The sequence below is a fragment of the Taudactylus pleione genome, unplaced genomic scaffold (genome assembly GCF_031769625.1).
Source record: "Taudactylus pleione unplaced genomic scaffold, aTauple2 ptg000066l, whole genome shotgun sequence".
NCBI lineage: Eukaryota > Metazoa > Chordata > Amphibia > Anura > Myobatrachidae > Taudactylus > Taudactylus pleione.
In genome coordinates, this window is record NW_028284468.1 from 30,816,443 (window position 1) to 30,835,955 (window position 19,513).

The 19,513-nt window shown below is 35.0% G+C and overlaps 1 protein-coding gene across 1 annotated transcript in view; it reads right to left on the reverse strand.

Annotated features, from left to right (window-relative positions):
* Nucleotides 1-1,379: 1,379 nt before the first annotated feature.
* GRIN2A (glutamate ionotropic receptor NMDA type subunit 2A) overlaps nt 1,380-19,513 on the reverse strand; it is a 718,378-nt gene continuing 700,244 nt past the window's right edge. Inside the window, exons 12-13 of the mRNA XM_088466915.1 lie at nt 10,342-10,580; nt 1,380-3,915 (exon numbers count right to left, since the gene is read on the reverse strand). Of these exons, the coding sequence (XP_088323041.1) occupies nt 2,137-3,915; nt 10,342-10,580 (2,018 nt within the window). The 3' untranslated portion in view covers nt 1,380-2,136. The remainder of the gene's footprint in view (nt 3,916-10,341; nt 10,581-19,513) is intronic.

The following is a 19,513-nucleotide window of genomic DNA, read 5'->3' on the forward strand; positions in this document are numbered from 1 at the left end:
CCTATTTATCCTCTTAGCAAACTCATACCCTAGATGAGTGGCACATTCATATTTTATCAACTGTTCTGCAATAAACATTTTACAGAACTGTGGGTTACAAAAGAAAGTATCAATTCAAACTTCTGCCTGATATCTCTTCATTAATTTCATACTTACTCATTCAAAACTGATAAATGTCTTAAGTATTTAGAATGAGCTGCATTAAGACTGTCTTTATTACACATGTTGCTATTGTATATTGGAATACTTTATTAAATGGGGAGAAATATGCCAATAAATATACTTTACCCTACAAAATGTGTCTGTTCATAGCACTTCAATGAAAGTATAGGCTGCTGTTCTATCTGTGCCTACCTTTGCCACCGCTGAGGATGTATAAAATGAAGTCCTTTTGCGGAGTAGACATCCTTTGTGCCCCTCCATCAGTGTTACTTAGAAATCACCATAAACTTTGTCCATATTCTACCCATAACACTCATTTACAATATCTTATTCCAGTCTAGACACCATTAAGCAAAGTAAACTCTAATGTGCCCAGTTTCACCCAGTTCCTTCCCTCAGAAGAAGCAACTTTTTCACTCAATGTGTTTTCATAAATATTGACTCATTTGGGCAAAAAAATTACCTTACATAACATATCTTGCACTGCAGGTCCGCATTTTTTCAGCTTCATAAATGACTCTTAGGTTCTAGGTACAACCTTTCAGATAATTGCCACTACAAACATTCTTTTCTACAGTTAACATAAACAAGTTAACATAAACACATGCAAAAATAGCAGATTACCATGCACCAATTTAAGTGTGGCACTTCAACAATTATGGTGCAAATAAGAACAACAGAAAAGATCATTAGTTTTTTTTAATATTGTTGAAAAAAGGTCAGACTGCATTATTAATGGTAAATTGTATACTAAGGTAAATGCACTAAATTCAGCTGCATCTGTGCACTGATATACTGTATATATAAATATATATTTTGCTATGCAGTGTACCAATGTATATACAAGTGCACTAGTATATAAATATATATTTTGCTATGCACTGTACAATGTAGCTACAAGTGCAGTATATGTATATATATATATATATATATATATATATATATACACACACACACATACTCTTATTAGGTATGGAATATTTCCGATATTGTAGGCTGTTTTGTGGTATGTAACATTAAAATTGTGGCACATGACACTGATGTAATATTGAATGTAGAATTTTATTACATAATTAATAGTTGAAGAGCATGGTCTTAATAAAACAAATAGCTTTGGAAGTAAATTAATCATGACAATCTAATAAAATCTATATTATTTAAATAAAGATATTGACATTGAAAGGCAAACTGTAAAGGTCTACTTTAATATTCACTATCTGCATTTAACAACAGACTTAAAATCCTTAATTAATTCGTACTCATTTTTAATATGTAAAAGTTGATTTTTCTCAACCCCTTGTGACTGTGCAAAAGCATTCTTACATAAAACGTTTTTCTTTGTGTCAAACTACATGCATACAATATTGCTTATTTTGCTAGTAAAAACATTAGATGACAAATAACATTATAATGTGTTCTGTTTAGTGTAGTATAGTATTTTAACAGTGGCATCAATGGCAAAGTACATAAAGTTATAGCTGCCAATATTTAATCTGGCTGTGTTTTGAGTATCTTTCTTTATCATGGCTTATGTTATCATTTTAACAATGTTGTGGACAACTCTGCACAACGTTTTGCAATTAAATTCTATATATAGATATTTAGTGCTCCCATCTCTCCATTTCCATTTTGAGACAATCGGGAAACCATTTTTACATGAACTTTGCCCAGTACAAAAAAGGAATACCATGCTCTCATTTGGGAGCGCGATGCTAACTTTTGTAGCTCACCTTTCAGATATATCCTATTAGTCCAGGACTACCAATAGTTTTTTTTCTTGGAAACATGTTATAAAATGGGGCTTTTCTAGCTAATATGGGACATATGGAATCCCTACATATATTATGTAAGCAGAAACCATACCCAGGTTTTCCAGAACATTGTTCAACATTTCTTGAATTGCCTCTAAAAGTGTTGGCAGCTACACTATATTTTCAGATTTCAGAATAACATGTGGTACACACAGTAAACATTTTAAACATCTGATTCAATACTAGGCATTTTCTTAAATACACGTCTATTGCTGCAGGAATTTACAACCCTTGGAGCTGGGTACAGACTATTCTTGCTTGTGACATAAGGCATAACATACTCTGAAACGCACATGTCATTGGGTACCCGTCCATCTCTTGAAGAGTATGAAGTAGTGGATTTAATAGATGATCTTAAATAGTTATCATTTCTTGCTTTTGATGATGAGGATTGTTTATAAATGTCAGAGGAGCTTCGTCCATGACTCAGTTTTTGGTTCTCCTGGTAAGAATGCACAAATGGGTTTTCAGAGGAAATGTCGGGGTAAAGAGACTTGCTCCGCTTGGTTTCCTTTAAAGAGTGTGTAAAAAGCGAAGACTTATTTCCCAATAGTTTTTCATGAGGGACAATGAGAATATTAGCAAAAGGGCTTTCTTGCAGATACCGTTCCTTATCTTTCAAACTTATGCTACGAGGTGGCCTTTCAGACTCCCTGGGTTTATTTATATTATCACAAGAATGTTGTCTGTTGATCCGTAGCTTGTTTTTCTTCTGAAACTGTAGAGCATTGTTTTCAATCCAGTTGTGCTCATAAACATCTTCAGAATGCATAGAGTTGGTGGCCTCATGTAGCATTTGGTCTTCATCAATATCGTATAGATTTCCTATATGTAGGCAATCATCACACTTATATGGGGACCTGGCTGTGTAGTGACCAGTATAACTGGGAACATTGGAAAGACAGCTTCTACAGTGGGTAGAATTTTGCCTGTGTCTATCATTGACTTCAGTCATAGATGCATTTTTGTCCTTTAAACTATAGTTCTTACTAAACAGCTTGTATTGTATGTCATTATTTGGAAGACTGTCTTCATTGTGCAAAGGAGTCCTATTAACATGTAAGGATGGTTCTGACTTTCTATAATTATCATTGTGATCTTGGTACACCTCAGGATAATCTCCTTCTTCTTGAACAGGGGCATTCTCAACATACTGGGACTGTTCTATTAAGAAGTTAGGTTCCTTATCTGCATCAATGGTGTAGATTTTGTCATGAGTCGTACTTTGTTTGGTTTTTAAATAGGACAACTCTACTTCACTGCAATCTCTGGGATATTTGGATACAGATCTCTTCTTTAGGTTGTCCTTACTTTTGTGATGCTTACTATTGTTTTCGGTGTCTACATGACAGGTGGCTCTACTGGATGTCTCTGAAGCATCAGAAAAATGTCCATCCTCTGGAAGAAAGCGTTGGCTTTTACTGGATGACTTGGGCTCATCAGTTCCATTTTCATTAACTGAGCCTGGGTTTTGCCTCATCGTTTCAACTGATTTTTTCCAAAGCTGCCTTGGCCTGGAATTTGCCTTTGGTTCAGCACTTACAGCAACTTCAACTGTATTTGGATTGGATTCATTTAGTGTGAGTGGGTGTTGACCCTGGAACACGTAATTGTTAAGGTTGTCTTTGTGACGATTACTAGCTAGCATGGAGAGATCATGTGTGTTTTCAGCATAAATCTCCTTTTGCTGGAATGGTCTGTTTTCCGAGTAGATTATGTTCCCCTTGTCAAGGACCATGTCCATCAACAGTGAACCTCGTGGAATATAATCAGATGTTCTTTTGGGTGAATTGCATTGTGAAGGATTTAAATTAGTCAAATTAGCCATGTTTTTTGATGATCTTAATAATTTTAGCATGTTGGTTTGGGAAGCAGTAAAACTGAAGTCTTGCGACTTCTTTTTCTCTTCAATATGCACCCCATGAATACAGCTGTAAATACCCTAGAAGAAATATGAAAGTATGATAAGTATCAACTATTAGTAGGTTTCATATTTTAGAAAAGCCACCAGTTTACACCACTTTTTATTACATATTTGATGATATTAGGTATTAGGAAGTACTAAATATGCAGCATACTGTACTTATTAGTGATGAATTATACTGAGATACACATAACTGCTTAAACATATTATATAAATTGTGTCTATTGTAGTACAATTAAGTATAGTATAGCCTGTCACATGATGAGTGAGTCTGGATATATGTCAGTTCTTAAAATTACTGCATCATTTAATAAGAAATTACATATAATACCTAATAATGAATTGCCTTTTGGGCATTTTATTAAAATAGTTGTTAACATTGCATGACCCTGCAGAAAAAAAATATGTTAAAAACAAAAAAGACATAACCTTGCAGTACATTGTACATATAAGCTTGTAGTATAGGCAATATACAAAAGCTTGCAGTATATACTGTACAGTATGCATAAACTCGCAGCACATACAGTACACATCAGCTCATAGCACATACAGTGCACAAGCTCACAGTACATTCTGTACACATAAGCTCACAGCACTGTACATACTGTACATATAAGCTTGCAGAAAATACAGTACACATAAGCTTGCAGTACTTACAGTACACATAAGCTCACTGTACATACAGTACACATAAGCTGGCAGTCCATACAGTACAAATACTTAAGCTCACAATAAGCACAAGCAGTAAGCATACAGTACATACAAGATTGCAGTATGTACAGTACACCTAAGCTCATAGTACATACAGTACACATTTAACCCTTTTTTTGTCTAATTTTTTATTATATCCATCATATTTATATTTGTTTTTATTTCTTGAAGTTACCAAAAAGAGAGCAGAATGCAAGCTTTAACTGCGCCAACTTCAAATTATAGGTCAGTGTCAATTGAATGTTTTTAGAATATTTACATATTAAAGTGATAATAAGGTTAGTATGTGAATAATGAAAACAAATAATGAATGCAGTTCATTGCTCATAAATGCAGATCTCCTCACACCACACTGCGGATTTAATCACAAATCTTCATGAATAAAGCATTTATAAATGCTGCTTTACATGCAATCAGTGGCAGGATACATCACATTCAAAATGCAATGCTTGGTGCATCCCACCCAAAGTAATGCAGGTAACATTTTGAAACGTAAAAAAGGAAGAGTCATTTGTATACATCTGGACCAGCAATTACTGCATACATTACCATTCTAGCACAGAAGTTCCGATAGAACCAATGCGAGGAATCGCCCCTAGCCGCATGAGTATATTATTTGTACGCTATTGCACAACGGCTTCCTTGTGTCTGTACAATACCGTACAACTCTAAATCAGGCCCTGTGTCCACTAACATATTTCCCAGACCTCTATAGCAGATCTCATTAAGACTATGAACTTTGTTGTCTTGTTTATGGTGATGGACTGAGACAACAGCTAATATTATTTCTATCAGTTTGTTAATCTTTTTAAAAACATAATGTTTACTCTTTGAGATTATTGAAGTTGATATTAAATCAATTGTGTGTTTAATTTGTGTTTAGCATAATAGGTTAAAATTGTTTTCATTTCACTATCAATACTCATCCATTAATTGTACACCTAGCACTGTTTTGTGCATTTTATCTTGTTTTGTGTACAGTAGCTTCAGCTAGGAGACTCAAACTCTCCATAAAACAACTGATTTTACAATTATTTGGTAGCTCCATATTAGGTCCTAGGAGTATATTTACTAAAGTGAAAGATTTTAGAAGTGGAAATGTTGCCCATAGCAACCAATCAGATTCTACTCAACATTTAGCTAGCACCTTATAGAAGACAATAGCTAGAATCTGATTGGTTGCTATGGCCAATATCTACACTTCTAAAAACTCTCACTTTAGTAAATTTACCCCATAGGGCCGTATTCAATCTGGAGGGAAAAGCTGTTCTCGGCAAAACTTTTTCGCCGATGACGTCATTTTTGCTGATTTCACTTATCCCTGTATTAAATTTTAGCGTCTTTTCGCCGGTGCGATAACCCAATGCAATGTAATAGGCGAAAAAAGTTTTGCCTCTGAATGCCCGACAGAAAAAAGTACAGAATTGTGGTTTTGGGGTGCAGAGGTACATAAACCACTCTGCACCCTTTGCACACTCCCCTTGATGCAAACTGCATAAAAAACACATAAAAAACAACAAAGGACACCCCAAAAAAGCACTTAGAAAATGTGGGTGAAAAAATTCGAAGTGAGGGTACAAATTCAAAAACTAGCGAAAATAGCCTTTGGGGGGGTCTACAAGTATGGGGGAGGGTTTTTTTTATTGCAGGTGCTTGCTGAAGGTATGTTTTTTGGTGCACTTTAAAGGTTTATTTTAGTGACTTTAAAACTATGCTTGCACCCATTTTCATGTACCCCAAATTTGATAAGAATACTTATTTTGGCCAAAAAAAGTTGCTAAATACTATTCTTCACCACTCTCCCAAAAATGCTAAATTGCTCCTATTGAGATCATTTAAAGAACTCAAATACCTTTAGCAGGATACCCATAGTGAACCTCCAAGTCAGAGCATCTTTAAGGGGGTGTCAGGCTGATTTGCCCAAAAATGACAGGATTTTTCGCCGATTTCGTTTTTGCTGGGTCCCGTTTTCACCAATTTGGAATTGAATACGGGGAGACGCAGGGACGCGCACGATAAGTTTTCGACGGCTAAACCTCCAATGATGGGGAAAAGTCCGGCAACGGACTTTTTGCTCCAAATTGAATATGTACCATAGTGTCTAGATTTTTTTATGTCAGATATCAGTATTTGTGGAGAATCAGATTTTTTAACTGAGACAGAATTAGGCCCATATTCAATTTGAGGTGAAAAGTCCAGACTTTGAGCCTGCTGGACTTTTCACCTCCTTCGCCTGTTTTCCAGGCGGAAAAGTATTGCACGTGTGCCTGCTATTCCCTGTATTCAATTATAAAGTAGGCGATCGGGAACCGGCGAAACTTGGATCGGTGAAAAACATGGGTATTTTCGGGAAATCATCCTAGGACCCCCCTAAAGATGTCCAGACATGGGGGATCACTATGTGTACCCCCGTTTTTGCCTGCAGAAGAAAGTCGGGTTTTTCAAATAGCCGCGGCAGGCGCATAAATGAGGCTTTGAAGAAGGTGATACAGAAGAGCATTTTGAAGTGTTTTTTGGGAAAAATAACTATGCCCATCAAATTTGGGGTACTTGAAAATGGGTGCAAGCAGATTTTTAAGTCCCTTAAATTATTTTCTTCAAAAATGTACCTGTTGCTTCTTCCTGCAAGAAGAAAACACCTGCCGCATACTTCCAAACCCCTCTGGAATCTATTTGGGTACTTTAGGATGTGTTGCCATTATTTTTTATTTTTAACCCTAAAATATAAAAAAGTTTTTGGGGTGTCCCGATTTTTTTTCGAAACTTTTTTTTTACACAGATAATTTTTAGGGACCATTCCCAGGGGTGCAGGCTATTTTTTTTTAAGCCTGCACCCCTAAAACCCAATTATGCACTTTTTTTGCCTACTAAAGGCAAGCGAAAAATTGTCCCCATTTTTTACATTGACTTTTCGAACCTGCGAAAAGTCAATGAAATTGAATACGGGACATTGGAAATAGGCGAAAATTACATCGGCGATAAAATATCGCTGATAACGGACTTTTCGCCCCATATTGAATATGGCCCTTAGTTGGGTAGAGTTAGATAATTCCATGCAAAGTAGAAAGCAAGTTTTACTGGACAATGCAAAGTTTAATTACTGATATTTTATAAAGAAGCACAGAGAGCACATCTGTAAAGATTTTACTTGCAGAGGTGAGGAACATACTAAACCAAATGGCTTTATATTGTGTAGATAACAGTTCTCATCCTAATCTTTTATGGTGCTGTTTTGTGCCTTGTATGTATACTTTGGGAGAGAGATTCCATTCTTGGTGCACTTTTGCCAAGGTAAGACATTCCTGATGTCCTCTGTCATGGTCCATGTTTTATGCCTGTTAAATTAGGATCAATGTGTACTGTATGTACAATAATAGTTTAGCAAAACAACAAATGAGTTTATTTTGTGGAAGCGATGGTTCAAAAGTGGTAAAAAATTTGGTATTTTAATTATTATACTTTTATACATTGTATTTCTTCATATGTAAAAATATATTTATACTTTGCGGATGTGACTCATGATAGTAGTCAAGAGAAGTTCATCACAAAAAGTTAGTCACAAAAAAAAATTGGTACAAAGGATAAGCAGATAACAAATAGTTTGAGTTAAACTGAGTACAGAGGGTATTCTGAGATAGAGATTAATCAGAGATTAGCTGGAATCAGTGTGCACAGGATAAGCAGGTATCATTGGAACAGAGCAAGCACAATCCTACAGAAAATAGTATTATCAGAAAGTAATTATTTGATGAAAAATTAATAGGGCAGTTAATTGAAAACAAAAACAAAGTACAAAAAAGGATCCTGAGTAGCAGCCAGAAAAAAGGAAACTTTCAACCTTGCTCCTAAAGTAAGAAGAGCATTCTGACACATATATATTCTTAGTGTGTCAATCCAATTTCCCACAAATACATTGTGGGTGCAAGTTAATGTGGCAACAGCTGCACTTTACTGCAGCCTGAACTCGCTCAAGACTGCTCATGAGTTAATTCGGGCTGAGAGCAGGCCGCAATGGGTGTGAGATGTGGTGCACTTGCTGGTGTTTTAATGCCTTGGCAACGACAATTTGCTCCCTTCAAGGGTAATTGGATTGACTCAGTGTGAGAATTTTAACAAATCACAATATCAAAAAACTCCATTTGAAGTGGAACCAAAAATATTGCAAGTACAGGTTGAGTCTCCCATATCCAAAATGCTTGGGACCAGGGGTATTTTGGATAACGGAATATTCCATATTTTGGAATATTTGTATATAATAAGGAAATATTTTGGGAATAGGACCCATATATACACACAGAATGCATTTATGTGTTATATACACCTTATACACACAGCCTGCAGGTAAGTTTATACAATAGTTTCAATAATTTTGTGGCTCAAGCAAAGTTTGTGTACATACATGAAATTCATTTATGTTTCATATACACCCTATACACACAGCCTGAAGGTAATTTTATACAATATTTTTAATAATTTGTGTCTTAGACAAAGTTTGTGTACATTGAACCATCTAAAATCAAAGGTTTCATTATCTCGGTCATGCCAAAATGATTCCGTATTTTGGATTATTCCGTATTTTGGAATATTTGGATATGGGAGACTCAACCTGTAATACATTAGTGTAAACACGGTTATACTTGCTTTGGAAAATATTACATTAATTTATTTTACTAGTGGTTCACAAACAACAGAAATGTTTAGAATAAATGGTCAAACTGAAAGAGTCCCAATGTGTCCTCAGAAGGTTTGTCAACTAAAGGACACATTGGACCCTACATTAGATTGCATCTAAATCCTGTCAAGCTCCATTGTTTGCAAACCACCACCAGTAGGCATTGAGGTATTTTTTTGGATGGTCCACACTGCTATTCTAGTTATATGGCAATTTATGTGCAGTGGTGGCCTTTGGTAGTTGGCAGTGGAGTTGTTAGACTATAAATGGGGAAGGAAAGATATTGCTGATAGTAACTGAATGTTTAAATACTTCTATAGTGACTGGTCCATGTTTTATGCCTCCACTTTTTGGTGACTCTCCTCGTTCCAGTCGTGATGCACCACAAAAAAATGTCAGTTGCCCATGACTGTTTTAATACTACTATCTTCCAATTGACACACACGCTTTTCCAGAACAGCAGCTACAGATATTATTGTGCAACTTTATATATCAAGTTTCCTGCACCTCTAAGAATTTCAACTCACTTGAGCAGGGCTATATTTCCCTTCTCTGTCATGTATTTGTATGTGATTGGTCTGTGTAATGATCCTCTCAGTGTACAGCTCTGCGTAATATGTCAGTGATTTATACATTTAAGATAACAATTAATAGATTAAATTCTCAACCTGCTGATTAAGAAAAGTCTGTAAGTGTAGTGATGGCCTCTGGTAGCTATAGGAGGATGTTTCAGAGACACTTTCTAGCAATATTCCTGCCACCCTCTCAACAACTTCCTCTGTACAGTGCTGGATTAATTTTCTTATGTTATCACCAGTGAAATTCTCTAAAACACTGAAGAACATCGACATTTTCTTCTGTTTCAGACAAGTTGTATGCTGGACGGTAATCCTGCCGTTTATCAAATATTGATGGTTAAAAAAAAATGTCTGAAACTTGGATTCTGTCTACAGTAAACTTTTCATGTTCATTAACTTAAACAGAAACTGGAGTAGGTAAAATACAACCACAAAATTAATTTAAAATCATAACAAAGAGAAGTGAACACTTTTCCTACTTACCCTGCTTATCGAGAACAACAATCCTGGTGTTCCTGTACAAACACCAGTAAAACAGTATCTCAGTTTCCAGTAAAATAAATGTTCCCAGACAAAAGTTATCAGACTCAAGCCCATGGCTGCTGCCAGCATGTAGAATACACCAGCCATGTTGTCAATATCCAACTGACTGCTCATAACTTCATTCTTCTCATTATGGCAGATACCAGTAAGCCACAAAGTTTCCAGTTCTTCCATCTCACCTAAACAACAAAAAATAATTGTTGAAGTTATTATATATAAAATTTTTATTAGACCAATTTATCTGTCATTTGCACTATCTGCTTGGTCATAAGGGCCTGATCCTAAATTGGATGCAATAATTTGCAGCACTCAGTTGAGCTATTATTTTTTACTCCATAATCATCTATGTTGCACTGCTCCTCAAGTCCAGTCAGACTCATGGTCTTGAAAATGCACAGTATTGTCTTTTCCTGGGTGGTGATTGGGGCATACATTTCAGGGAGATTGTAAAAGCAGCACCTATGAGTCTGGCGGTAAAGTGGACTGAACTGCTACGTCTGAGAGGTGTCATAAAATTTACTTACATCCAAATATAAACAAGCCCCAAAGCAGTTAGTAAGATCTACTTGTTGATGAAAACACACTGATACTTTTCAGGGCTTGCTCATGTATTGTGTTTCACAAGTGGTTCAAAATAAGTGGTCAAGAGACAACTTATATAAAATGCATGTAACTATAGGGATCATTGTGCCTTATAACCAATGCAGGAAAAAGGTACTGATTAAACCATTTGATTGTATATAGCTCTGGATTTTAAGTATATAACAGCTACATAATAAGGGTAAGTGGAATCAGGGAGATTGTTTGACTCTTCAGGGAGTCAGGGAGATTGATACTATTTCAGGGAGTCTCCCTGTCAATCAGGGAGAGCTGGCAAGTATGGACTGGGAGGTTACATGGCTGTGGCTATTCGGATGCATGGAAATTGTCTGTCTTACAAGCGTGTTGCAGGCATGTCACTGAGGCAGTTGTGAACTCAGGGCCTGATTCAGAGTTGGGAATAGGGTACGATAGAGCAAGTAACTGAGCATCTTGGTAAAACTATGCTGCACTGCAGGTGGGGCAGATTTAAAATGTGCAGAGAGATTTAGATTTGGGAGGAAAGTGTCCAAACATAATTGCAGTGTACAAACAGAGCTGTGCAGCATTTGTGGGCTACATGCAAAAGCAGCCAGTATTTAACCAGCATGCAAAAAAATATATGTATTTGCACCCCTTGCATTGCAACATGGTTTGTCCATGTACACCATTACTTCCTCTATCTTACTCTATTCCCAAGTCTGAATCAGTCCCTCAGACACTTAATTGTTCACACTGGAGGCAATACTCTGATGGAGAAACTGCACCTAGCATTGGGCTGGTGCAAGTTTCGGATTTGCAACCGATTGTTGATTGTCAAGACGTACCAAGCAGTATTTCAGCATCTAATGGTGCTCAAAGTGAATGTCTCAGTCATTGCACATGCAGATGCACGGCTTTACACCAGGGAAAGACCTGTAGCTGTATTTGCATAAATTAAAATTTGCTCTTGAAAGCGGACAAAAATCAAATTTGTACTAAATTTTAAAAAATTACCAATAAACTATTTTCTATAAGAATGCTTGATTCAACTAAAGACTCTTTAATATGCAAATGAAATGGCATAAATATTTATGTACAGTATAGTATCAGTGTTTTATTAAAAAAACATATGGGGTCCTAATCAGGACACTGGTTTGACTGCCCTTCCCACCTGCATTTATCAAACATACAGTACTTTTTAATTGAATTAGTACACTAGGCATTAGGCCAGCGCATAGATTGCCTAATGCATAATATGGCTCTTAACAATATGTCAAATCACTTGCGCACTCGTGTTTATGGAAGGCAGCTGGTCCCTAAATGTTAAACACACAATCAGTGAAATAGATGTAATATGCAATGTATGGGACCAAGCACACTACCACAAAAGGTGCAATAAATCCCAAATTTAATTGTGAGAGATATCTAACTTCCCAATGTACAAAGTGTACAGGTACAAAATCAATCCACAAGCATTAGTCATATAGTCACATGTAAGAAGATAACTTCTCCTGCAGTAGAATTCCACTCCAAAAGATCCAAAGTCAACAAAGTTTAAGCCCAAATCTGAATCCTTCAGTGCTTATATTGTTTTCAACTCTTTTAATCCATTAGTGTTATGCTATTCCTCAGGTATCATATAAAACACAAGGAAAGCGTATACATAGTATAACACAGTATATTTATTTCAAAATAACTAAAATACACATTAAAATGGCTGTGTACCACTTGTGTCCTTTTTTGGAAAAGGTACAATTCAGTGCATATAGGGGTAATTATATTGAGCCCCCCCTATTAAACTGTACCTCAGTTCCTTCTGGATCACAGTGTTGATGCCAACAAATGTTCCACCAGTACTCCACCAATGTGTTTCAACTGATAATAGGTATTTTTCAAGGTGTATAGGTGTGCCATGAAGGTTCAGATATATATACGGGCTTAAAGTCTCCACCCACTTCCTGTAGTATGTGGGCATATCTACACAGAATTTTCTATCAAGTCAACAGAAAACAGAAAATAAAGAATATATATAATCCCAGCCACTACATAAATAATCCCATTATTAATAGAGTACAGGCACCTGTCAGTAGCTCTGACTCATAGCTGGAGAGTGGCTGTCTTTATTACTAGTTACCACTGTGTGTTCCACCACCTGGAACGCACAGCATCATATCTGGTGTTGAGTCCATGTATGCCGGATATGATGCGCGGACATCGCGCCCAAAGTGGTAGTTCATTATAGCACTCCCCCAATCACCTGATGTCTGACATCACTCCGTATCTTCCCAAACACTCGGACACTAAGGGCAAAGTTACTTTGAAGTTCAGACCCTTATTCTTCCATCAGGAAACTTATTCCCTGCGGAACAGAAAATTGTTACTTCTGTTCCAACTTGATGATTTTATACACATATATAACTGGCCTTAGCACATAAAAATTTATAAAAATAAGAATATAAACAGGACTTAAAATACTACATAACACTTATCAAAGTCCTACTTTCAAATTAGTGTGACTTAAAATGCATAAATGGTTAAAAAATAAAGAAAAATCTGTATATAAGAGAGGGATCTATGAATATTTGGAGTAATACATAAAATCATATAAAATCACAAAAAACACATCGGTTCATAGTCCATATGTAGTCCCCATGGTTGTAATGTTTTAACTTCATAAATTGCCTTACTTTCAGCTTTGGCAAGAATGGTCTCAATTCCCTTAATACACCAGTTACCATAATTTCTTTTTTTTTTTAATACCTATAATACTTTTTATATTGTTAATCGAACACTTATGTTTTTCAAAAAAAATGGTTTGTCAGGGAATAATTTAAGACACCTTTTCTTATATTTCATAGGTGTTCTGACCACCTGTCTCTGAGTCTCCTAGTGGTCTTTCCAATATATTGGAGGCCACAAGAGCATTCAATTAAATAAATACAATTAGAACTATTACAGGTAATAAAATCATAAATTTTACATTTTTGTTTAGTAGCGTGAGATACAAATGAATCAGTTTTAGAAGCTTGATTATTATGGGAAAGGCATACATTGCAAGACCCACAGTGAAAAAAAAACAGTTGTTCATATTCTACTAATTTTTTTCTCTGGTCTTGCAATTTTTACTATCTTATCTTTTAAATTTGGTGCCTTTCTGTATATGAATCTTGGATGTTGTGGAATGATATTGGAGAGAATTGTGTCTTTTCTTAATAAATACCAATTCTTTTTAATGATTTTTTAAACTGCTTTGTACTGATTGTTAAATGTAGTTATGAAGAGGATGGTGTGTTTTTTCTTGACATATCTTTTTTCATTATAGCTTAAAAGATCCTCCTGGGGGATGTCACTCATCTCCTTTATAGTATTATCAATTTCCTCTTCATCATATCTTTTACTGATACATTTTTCTTTCAGACTCCTGACTTGTTCATTGAAGATTCCCTTATTTGAGCAATTCCTTCTCACTCTTTGAATTTGTCCCTTGTGTATATTGCTCAGCCATCGAGGATGATTATGGCTCTTCCAATCAATGTACGAATTGCTATAAGTGGGTGTACTAAAATTCATTTTAGCTAAAAGTCCTTTATACTTATAAATGAGTAAATCTAATCTAAATCTAATCTCCACTGGTTCAATGGTAAATATTAAAACAATATTAAAATCATTCATATTGAGAGTGGTACAAAAATCATCCAGTTCTTCTTTGCTCCCTTCCCAGATGAAAATTATATAATCAATAAAATGTATCCAAAGGGGAATGTGATATTTGTAGGCATTGTTATCCAAGATCACCAGATCCTCCCACAAACCCATAAACAGATTGACGTAGGAGGGGCAAATCATGTGCCCATAGCAGTGCCTTTTTACTGTAAAAAAATTGGTTATTAAACAAAAAAAATAAGTTGTAAAATAAAGGAAATAGATTCCTTGATAAAAGATAATTTATCCTCGTAAGTAAAATTCATATTTTTGTTAAAGTAAATTCCATAGCATTTATTCCTAATTGATGTTCAATGATGGTGTATAACAATGCAACATCAGCTGTTACTAACAAATGTTGAACTGATAGACTTATTTTCTTTAGATGTCTGATAGTATCAATCATACCTTTGACATAGGATATTATTTTCAACACTTCTAGTTGCAGATAGTGGTCAATAAAATGTGATAAATTTGATGTAATGGAGTCTGTACACACTAATTTGTTGAAACTTTTTAAAAAGCAACCACAACTGAATGTTGGATTGAATGTAGATTTTGGTTTGAATATTGTCCTTTCTTTACTTTCTGTTATTTTCTATCCCACAAAATACCTTTATAAATAAATATTTATAATATATTTCTGAATATCTAAATAGGTGTGGAATTATTTTCATTTATTCACTGGTGCAAATTTCAGACTCTTTTTAAGAATTTTTTCTTCATTCTCATTTAGATTATATTTACTCAATAATATTTTTGTAGTCTCTCCTTCCACAAGTACTGTATCATCTTTTGTACCATATATGGAAGTTTTCTGTTTACCCTTTCCCCTTTTTCCCATATGTGTCCTTTTAAAAGAGGTTGTTAAAACCATTTGTTTCTTCTCCAACAAAAAGGTTCTTTACATAGCCCATCAAATTGATTCCTCATGGAGACAGTATACCATTGGGCATGGGGATTTTCATTGAAGTCCCTATATTTACATGAATAGGAGTCAAAATCTCCTTTGATTTCCCTAATTCTCCTATCTTTTCCATGTTGGGAATTGTGAACAATTCCTGAATGATTATTCCGATCATATGTTCGTTCTTTATTTCTTTGTCTGAATTTATTCCTGATGGGATATTTAAACCTATGTATTATAGGAATTTAAAAAAATTATGGTAACTGGCATATTAAGGGAATTGAGACCTCTTTTTTCAAAGCCAAAATGAAAGCAATTTATAAAGTTAAAACATTACAACCTTGGGGACTAATTATGGACTTCGAATTTAAGTGTTTTTTGTGATTTTATATGATTTTATGTATTACTAAAAATATTCATAGATTCCTCTCTTATATATATCTTTTTCTTTATTTTTTAACATCTTATGCAATTTAAGTCACACTTATTTGTATGTAGAAATTTGATATGCTGTATGTAGTATTTTAAGTCCTGTTTATATTCTTATTTTTCTACATATGTATGTGCTAAGGCCAGTTATAGATGTGTATAAAATTGTCAAGTTGGAATAGAGGTAACCATTTTCTGTTTTGCAAGGAATAAGTTTCCTGATGGAAGAATATGTGTCTGAATTCCAATGTCACTTTGCCCTTAGTGTCCAAGTGTTTGGGAAGACACAGATATGACATCAGGTGATTGGGGGAGAGTAAAATGCACTACCAATCTTGGCGCAATGTCTGCACATCATATCCGGTATATGCGGAGTCGACATCATGCGTCCCATGTAGTGGAGCGCATGACATTTATTGAGGGATCCTCTACTACATTGCATATGATGCTGTGCGTTCCAGGTGGTGAAACACACAGCAGTAAATAGTAATAAAGAAAGCCATTCTCCAGCTATGAGTCAGAGCTACTGACAGGTGCCTGTACTCTACTAATAATGGGATTATTTATGTAGTGGCTGGGATTATATATATTCTTTATTTTCTGTTTTCTGTTGACTTGATAGAAAATTCTGTGTAGATATGCCCACATACTACAGGAAGTGGGTGGAGACTTTAAGCCCCTATATATATCTGAACCTTCATGGCACTCATATACACCTTGAAAAATACCTATTATCGGTTGAAACGCACTGGTGGAGTACTGCTGGAACATTTGTTGGCATCTACAATGTGATCCAGAAGGAAAGGAGGTACAACTTAATAGGGGGAGCTCAATATAATTACCCTTATATGCACTGAATTGTGATTTTCCAAAAAGGACACCTATGGTATGCATCCATTTTAATGTGTGTTTTAGTTATTCTGAAATAAAATCATACTGTGTTATACTATGTATGCACTTTCATTGTGTTTTATATAATACCTGCATGAGGAATGGCATAACACTAATGGATGAAAAAAGTTAAAAACAATATAAGCACTGAATGATTCAGATTTAGGCTTAAACCTTGTTGACATTGGATTGTTTGGAATACAGTGGAATCCTACTGCAGGAGAAGTTCTCTTCTTAGATGTGACTATATGTCTAATGCTTGTGTATTTATTTTGTATGTGTACACTTCGTACATTGGCAGGTTAGATATCTCTCCCAATTAAATTTGGGATTTATTGTACCTTTTATGGTAGAGCACTTGGTCCCATACATTTGCATGTTGTAATATGGCTCTGTATAGTGTGGCTGTAATATGTAACCATGCGTCCAGTTTTAATTAATCAGTAAGATCAGCCTCCACTTTATGTATCTATATAAATATGTATTTGTATGTTTGAACATTAGCTAAAAAATATGTATACACAAATAAAAATGGTTACCATAGTTCAAATATATTTTTTATATAGTTTTGTGCCATTGATTTTGCATATTAAAATAAAATTAGGAAGCTGAAAAAAAAACTTTCCATTTTGCTTTCTGATGTTTTTTTTTTACTAATATAACAATTTTTAGGTACAGTAGCTTCATGGTGGAGGCAGCGGTGACAAGTTAAAAAGTTGTTCCTTCTAATGGGAAGAGCTTGATGGATCAGGGCAGTCCTCATTGTCAAAACCAAAGACTTCTGAGATTTTGAAATAACATTTCCCCTTAGGCGTATGAATTTGACATGAATTGCACCAACATGTAAAATAGAAATGGTACTGTACATTGCATAAGGATATATTTAATTATATTTCAAGTGATGATGACTTGTTGGACACATGAATGCATGTCAGGCCCAATGAAGAGTCAACAAGTGACATTTTGGAAGAATTATTTAAAAGTTCAAATAATTCAAGGTGTGTAGTGATAGTAGGAAGGGCTGAAGTGAAGATTTTACTTTTGCTGACATGCACAATCTTTAAAAAATTTACACAAGGGCACTTCTCTAAAATTATTTTTTTTTCCTCTGTATGCACAAGATGGTCAAATAGGCACATATTGGCTAAACTAAATGCACTGCCTATATTGTGGTTAGCAACTGATATTTACTGTATATTAATTTCAGAAAACATATGTATTCCGTTTATTCCTTGTAAAGATTTCCCTGCATATCCTGAGCCTTATTTGATACATAACAGAAATAGGATTCTGAAAATGTCTGCCCTTTCAAACATCATAATCAAGACATATTGCTCAAGTTTTAATGACATCTGAGTCCTCAGGGTTCACTTTCAAACTGAAAGTATCAGATGGGTATACATTTATTCAAACATTAACTATATATTGCAATTTAATAAACATTTTCTAAAGTGTTTGCTTTAATTTTATTGCAAATCATAAGCATAGTAATATGGGATGGATTTATGTCTAAGTATTTAACATTTGATAATGATTAATGAATATGTTAACATCTTTTATATGGAATGGTGAAATGAGTATGAAGAAAAGGTAGGATTCATTGTAAGCCATAAATAGAAAAAAATACATGTAGAGTAAATTAAAATAGACAAATGGGCTTATTTAGGTGAAATATTAATATTGAGTCACAAAAACAAATTAAACAATTGCTTTTCAAACAATTGACTACACAGCTCCAAACTAATTGGTTGGTGTAGTTTACTGCAACTGTTGCATATAAAGGTATTGTTAGTAAAGAGCCATATTGGATTAATTGATTGTAGCCAGGAAAGATGATCCATGTCTACTCATGGGACATCTGTAGACATAGTAATGCTCTTTTGTTACATATTTACTAACAATAAGTGAAATACAGTAAGTTTTGAATGTTAAATACATCTGATGCTTCATACAAATACTGAAAGAAAAACAAGAAAACACTTTAACAATACATTTTACATAGACTAGTAACTAAGTGAGAACAAAATCCCAGAGCAAGAACCAACTAATTGGAGAGGACGGGTCAGTTTAGAGATTATACAGAGAGTAGCATTGACCTGAAGACATAGCAAAGACAGATTCAGCAACCAAGAATAAAAGTCATGACAACAAAATATACAGAGGCCAGTGTCAGAGTCTGAAACAGGCATAAAATCAATATTGAATTGGTTAGTCAAAAAGGCCGGGACTAATACCTGGAGTTCATAACAAACACAACAAAGGGTATTGAAACCTAAGGCAGGAATAACATAAGGCTAACATTTGTTGTGCTTTATTTGCGAATTTGTATGTGTTTAAAACTAATTTCTGTGTGGTTATAGTCACAGCCCCGTGTCTCTAGTACACTCTGAGGGGTGTTTCACTGCATCTAGAAAGCAAATAAAATGCAAAGTTTAAACAAAAAGATGGTACAATACACCTTTTGGAATGGCTCAGTTGGACTGGGTGTCTCGTGCTGTATGGCGTATATACACTAGGTGTATGAAGACACATCTGTAAGCGCATCTTGGGTATTTAGCAGACACATTTCCCCTTGAGAATTTCCTCAGGTGTACAGATTATCATAGGACTAGCAGAGAGTAA